Consider the following 6768-nt stretch of genomic DNA (forward strand, 5'->3'; position numbering starts at 1 on the left):
AGGTGGCAGTATAGTATTGTGGACTCATGCGTCGTACCGCCACACAACAAAACAGGACGAGGGGGGAAAAATGGCGATTGGTGTAGAAAGCGTTATTGTGGTTATTATGGTTCTTTGTTCTAAATCACTGTGTTCATGCACACATATACGTCGTTTAATAGTGTAAACATGATTAATCACTAATACATTAGTCTGAGTGCACTTCGACGCGTGTCGTGCTTAAGCTAGCTGAGCTTGCTAGTTAGCTTAGCGTGTTAGCCGCTAACAAAGAGAGGCGGAAGTGATGAAAACACATCGCTAAGCAGAGATCAAGTGTGAGTGTAAAGTGTTGTGATTGTGTGAATATGTGCGAAAGAACGACAGCAGAGTACGAGGAGGAACTTTGTCCAACAAAAGAGGAGAAGGAGCGACAACATCAACTACTGGACGCTGTTTTCAAGAAACATCAAGTTGTGTTACACAGAACAGGTTTGTTTACTTCTTACTCTCACATCTTTACTAACGTCATATTTAGTTATTAAAGGCCTACTGAAACCCACTACTACCGACCACGCAGTCTGATAGTTTATATATCAATGATGAAATCTTAACATTGCAACACATGCCAATACGGCCGGGTTAGCTTACTAAAGTGCAATTTTAAATTTCGCGCGAAATATCCTGCTGAAAAGTCTCGGTATGATGACGTCAGCGCGTGACGTCACGGATTGTAGAGGACATTTTGGGACAGCATGGTGGCCAGCTATTAAGTCGCCTGTTTTCATCGCAAAATTCCACAGTATTCTGGACTTCTGTGTTGGTGAATCTTTTGCAATGTGTTCAATGAACAATGGAGACAGCAAAGAAGAAAGCTGTAGGTGGGAAGCGGTGCATTGCGGGCGGCTGCAGCAACACAAACACAGCCGGTGTTTCATTGTTTACATTCCCGGAAGATGACAGTCAAGCTTTACCATTGGCCTGTGGAGAACTGGGACAACAGAGACTCTTACCAGGAGGACTTTGAGTTGGATACGTAGACGCGGTACCGTGAGTACGCATGCAGCTGCGGCTTCCAAACATTTGATCGCTTGCCCGTACGTGCGTGCCGCTATGTGCATGTCACGTACGTAACTTTGGGGACTTTGGGGAAATATATGTGCTGTATGAACTTTGGGGAGGTGAACGGTACTTTGGGCTGTGGGATTGAGTGTGTTGTGCAGGTGTTTGAGTTGTATTGGTGGATTATATGGATGGGAGGGGCGAGGTGTTTGTTATGCGGGATTCATTTGTGGCATATTAAATATAAGCCTGGTTGTGTTGTGGCTAATAGAGTATATATATGTCTTGTGTTTATTTACTGTTTTAGTCATTCCCAGCTGAATATCAGGTCCCACCCGCCTCTCACAGCATCTTCCCTATCTGAATCGCTCCCACTGCCCTCTAGTCCTTCACTCTCACTTTCCTCATCCACAAATCCTTCATCCTCGCTCAAATTAATGCGGAAATTGTCGCTTTCTCGGTCCGAATCGCTCTCGCTGCTGGTGGCCATGATTGTAAACAATGTGCAGATGTGAGGAGCTCCACAACCTGTGACGTCACGCTACTCGTCTGCTACTTCCGGTACAGGCAAGGCTTTTTTATCAGCGACCAAAAGTTGCAAACTTTATCGTCGATGTTCTCTACTAAATCCTTTCAGCAAAAATATGGCAATATCATGAAATGATCAAGTATGACACATAGAATGGACCTGCTATCCCCGTTTAAATAAGAAAATCACATTTCAGTAGGCCTTTAAGAATGCCTCAATCAATGCTGGCTTGTCCTTACAGAACAGGTTTGTTTACTTCCTCTTCTCACATGTTTACTAACTTTAGATTATTAACATTATTAACACTATTCGTAAATAAATTGTCAATAGTAGAGTGAATTGTCATGTGAGGATGATGCACTGCTTTGTTTTTACATTGTTCATGAAAACAAGACAGTTTCAGACACACAATATTTATGAGAGATTGATGTTCCTATATTGTAATCGATATAATTAATAGTTTCAATAAACAAAGCAATCAACACTTGATTTATTAAAAGAACATAAAGGTGACTGACTTTCCTTCAGCGTGTCGTAGATGGTCTCCAAGTGAATGTGGGAGTTGTGATCTAAATGGAGATACTCCATATAAACACCACATGGTAAAACATGTTTTGGGTAGAGTTCCTTTTGGCCCAGCCAACAAAATGACCATAAAGAAAATTATTTTGTATGACGACGAAAACATACCATGGATGTTTTTGAGTAGTTTTGGAATGATAATTGATTTATGTTCTTTATATTTCAGTTATGGTTAGGACTATGGCTTTACAAGGTTATGGTTAGAGATAAGGTTTAGGTGTAATAGGCTGACATGTATACAGAAAACATTTTTTTACACACTTTACACCAGTGAGTGTAAAGTTAAGAATGCCTCAATCAATGCTGGCTCGTACTTATGTCATGATCCGTGGTCCGGATCATGTTTTTGTTATTTTCTGTTAGATTTGGACTCTTTTAGTTCCTGTTTGTGACATCTCTGAGTTTGGTTTGGTTACCATGGTTACTTATTATTTCCACCTGGCTCTGATTAGTGTTCGCCCACTCACCTGCTTCGCGAGCACTAATCAGAGGCATTATTTAAGCCTGCCTTTGCCAGTCAGTCGGCCTGGCGTCATTGTTTGATTCATGCTTGAGAAGATTAAAATCATCTCCTACCTCACGCTGTCGTCCGGAGTTGTCCGTTCTGCATTCCCGGGAGAACTACCCCGCAGTGAGCCGCAAACCCCCACGTGACATATAAAGACTTTTCAAAATTTCCCCCACCCCCAAAATGTGCAAAGCTGTTGTTTTTTTTTACTCAATTTACCACTTTATAAGTCATCTTAGTGGCTGGGACAAAAGGAAGTCTTTCCCGTTTTTTTATTTGCTGTTTAGCTGCACACTTTTAACACAACACACAAAATAACACAAATAATCTCATTGTGTTAACAGTGTCAGTCAAAAACTATTTATCTTATTTACTTATTTGCCCAACAGACGTCCAGCAGCCCCCCCACATTAAAGAGGAAGAGGAGGAAGTGTGGATCACTCAGGAGGAAGAGTGTCTTCTAGGGCAGGAGGAGGCTGATCTCACCAAGTTTCCACTGACTGTTGTCTCTGTGAAGACTGAAGACCATGAAGACAAACCACCTGAGTCCTCACAGCTTCATCACAGTCCAAGTAAGCACATATAATTTTATTCTCAGGGCATTCAGTCCATCACAACTGGACTGTTCACTTTGTCTTAGAAAACGTTTGGCCTCTCATCTAAGTAGTCTTCATCAATTCCTGCTCATAGACTTCCAGTCTTAAAGGGGAACATTATCACCAGACCTATGTAAGCATCAATATATACCTTGATGTTGCAGAAAAAAGACCATATATTTTTTTAACCGATTTCCGAACTCTAAATGGGTGAATTTTGGCGAATTAAACGCCTTTCTATTATTCGCCCTCGGAGCGATGACGTCACGTTGTGACGTCACATCGGGAAGCAATCTGCCATTTTCTCAAACACCGAGTCAAATCAGCTCTGTTATTTTCCGTTTTTTCGACTGTTTTCCGTACCTTGGAGACATCATGCCTTGTCGGTGTGTTGTCAGAGGGTGTAACAACACGAACAGGGACGAATTCAAGTTGCACCAGTGGCCCAAAGATGCGAAAGTGGCAAGAAATTGGACGTTTGTTCCGCACACTTTACCGACGAAAGCTATGCTACGACAGAGATGGCAAGAATGTGTGGATATCCTGCGACACTCAAAGCAGATGCATTTCCAACAATAAAGTCAGAGAAATCTGCCGCCAGACCCCCAGGAAAAGAGAGCGGATGAGGGTATGTCTACAGAATATATTAATTGATGAAAATTGGGCTGTCTGCACTCTCAAAGTGCATGTTGTTGACAAATGTATTTCATATGCTGTAAACCTAGTTCATAGTTGTTAGTTTCCTTTAATGCCAAACAAACACATACCAATCGTTGGTTAGAAGGCGATCGCCAAATTCGTCCTCGCTTTCTCCCGTGTCGCTGGCTGTCGTGTCGTTTTCGTCGGTTTCGCTTGCATACGGTTCAAACCGATATGGCTCAATAGCTTCAGTTTCTTCTTCAATTTCGTTTTCGCTACCTGCCTCCACACTACAACCATCCGTTTCAATACATGCGTAATCTGTTGAATCGCTTAAGCCGCTGAAATCCGAGTCTGAATCCGAGCTAATGTCGCTATAGCTTGCTGTTCTATGCGCCATATCACAGGTCTCAACTTTCTGGCGGAGTGATATCTGCTCCTTCTCATTCAAAAGTCCGAAGGAAGAGGAAGTAACATTCATTCATTCATATAAAAATAATAATAAATTAAATTACATTAACAAAAACGTTTTCTCACAAAATAATAATAATGCACAAATCCACATACCTGTGTTGGAAACACGAAACACACACACACAGGTCTCAACTTTCTGGCGGAGTGATATCTGCTCCTGTGTGATGCAAACACCATCCGTAAATACTACCAAACAATTCACACAGTCGACGCGCTACGTCTAAATAACCGAAATTGTGCATAAAAATTACTCAAAACAACACATCACTCGTACCCACAACAATATTGGGTTAACTTTTCAAGTATCTAGGAACGTTTAGGAAGAATATTTACAATATGAAGAAACACGGAGCAGTGAAGAACTATTACCTTCTCATTCAAAAGTCCGAAGGAAGAGGAAGTAAAGCAATCGAAAAAAACAGCAAAGACACTTGCCGCACCGGACATCCGGTTCTTCAAAATAAAAGCGTTACTTCAAAATAAATATAACACCCTGTCTAGTTCATAATATAGCGCAACAACATCACACTATTACATATATATAACATATAACACAGAATAGGTAATAAAAACAGCTGTAATATCGCCCATTCCTAGTAAAAAAAAGTCCCCCTGCTCCCCTGTGAATAATGTTGTATATGGCCACGTGTTTGCCCCCCACTTTGTTTTGTTCAGTATGTGTAAACGTACTGAATGCCTCATGTGACTGAGCACAGCCAGACATTTCTAAAGCACGTGTTCGTCTTGTGTCCTGCAGACGTCTACGCAGAACGTCGTCAACAGGAGTGGATCTTCAGGATGGAGCAGGAGGAGCCCTCCCACTTTAAAGAGCAAGATATATTGCCACAGGCCCCTTACATCAAAAATGAAGAGGAGGACTTACTGACCGCCGACATTAAAGAGGAAGAGGAGGAACACAGCATCAGTCAGGAGGGAGAGCATCTTGAATGGTTGGAGGAGTTCCCAGTGATTGGTGTCCCTGTGAAGAGTGAAGATGATGAGGTCAAAGGTGAAAGTGAGGAGAAGAGAGAGGCGGAGCCTCCAAGCAGCAGCTCAACTCAACACATGACAACAGAAGCTGATGGAGACCACTGTGGAGGATCACAAGCAGACAAGCTCTTAGCTCCACTATCAGATAGTGAGGACACAACGTCACACTCTCCTGACACTGATGATGAAGACTCTAAAGATGATAAGACATGTCACACTGACAACACACACTTCACATGTTCTCTCTGCGACAAAACGTTTCATCACCATTGTCGTCTGAAAGTACACATGAGAACACACACCGGAGAAAAACCTTTTTCTTGTTCAATCTGCGGTAAAGGTTGTACTCAAAAGCACCATTTGAAAACACACATGAGAACACACACTGGAGAAAAACAGTTGATCTGCTCAGTTTGTGGTAAAAGTTTTGTACAGAGTCAACATTTGAACGTACACATGAGAATGCACACTGGAGAAAAACCTTTCACCTGCTCAGAATGTGGTAAATGTTTTTCACGCAAATATAGGTTGAAAGAACACATGAGAATACACACCGGGGAAAACCCTTATACCTGTTCAATCTGTGGTAAAGGTTTTGTAACAAGTACAAATTTAAAAGTACACACGAGAATGCACACTAGAGAAACACCATTTTCTTGTTCAATCTGTGGTAAATGTTTTGTAACCAGTACAAATTTCAAAGTCCACATGAGAATGCACACCAGAGAAAACACTTTCACCTGCTCAATCTGTGGTAAAGGTTTTTTACAAAGTAACGATTTGAAAAGACACGTGAGAACACACACTGGTGAAAAACCTTTTACCTGTTCAATCTGTGGTAAGTATTTTGTACAGAGTCAATACTTGAAAGTGCACATGAGAATACACACTGGTGTAAAACCCTTTTCTTGTTCAATCTGCGGTAAAGATTTTACACAAAGGCAATGTTTGAAAAGACACATGAGAAGACACACCGGAGAGAAAGTGTTGAGTTGCAGTGTGTGTGGTGAAAGTTTCTCTTATAAGTACCAGTGTAAGAAACACAAGTGTGCTGGTGAGAACAGCAGCAGCAAATGAAATAAACTGTCAAAATTTTGTTAACTTTGACTTTCTAACAACATCAGCACATATAACATGTGTGACATCATTGTTGTGTGTGTTACACCAGTGTTTTTCAACCACTAGTGTGGCATCAGATACTGTCTGGTGTGCCGTGGGAGATTATCTAATTTCACCTATTTGGGTTAAAAATATTTTTTGCAAACCAGTAATTGTAGTCTGCAAATGATGCGTTGTTGTTGAATGTCGGTGCTGTCTAGTAGTGACGGGTTGATGAGGCGTCATGAAACGTTTCGAAACATTGCAAAACTGTATTGATACTGTGTCGACACTGTGTCACTAAATACTGACAT

The 6768-nt window shown here is 41.4% G+C and overlaps 1 protein-coding gene across 1 annotated transcript; it reads left to right on the plus strand.

Annotated features, from left to right (window-relative positions):
• Window positions 1-22: 22 nt before the first annotated feature.
• On the plus strand, window positions 23-6533 carry LOC140676652 (uncharacterized). The gene is made up of 3 exons (XM_072916189.1): window positions 23-468; window positions 3047-3229; window positions 5136-6533. The coding sequence occupies exons 1-3, from the start codon at window positions 345-347 to the stop codon at window positions 6431-6433; spliced, it is 1605 nt and encodes a 534-aa protein (XP_072772290.1). The 5' UTR covers window positions 23-344; the 3' UTR covers window positions 6434-6533.
• The last annotated feature ends 235 nt before the right edge of the window (window positions 6534-6768 follow it).

This window comes from Nerophis lumbriciformis, linkage group LG26 (genome assembly GCF_033978685.3).
Source record: "Nerophis lumbriciformis linkage group LG26, RoL_Nlum_v2.1, whole genome shotgun sequence".
NCBI lineage: Eukaryota > Metazoa > Chordata > Actinopteri > Syngnathiformes > Syngnathidae > Nerophis > Nerophis lumbriciformis.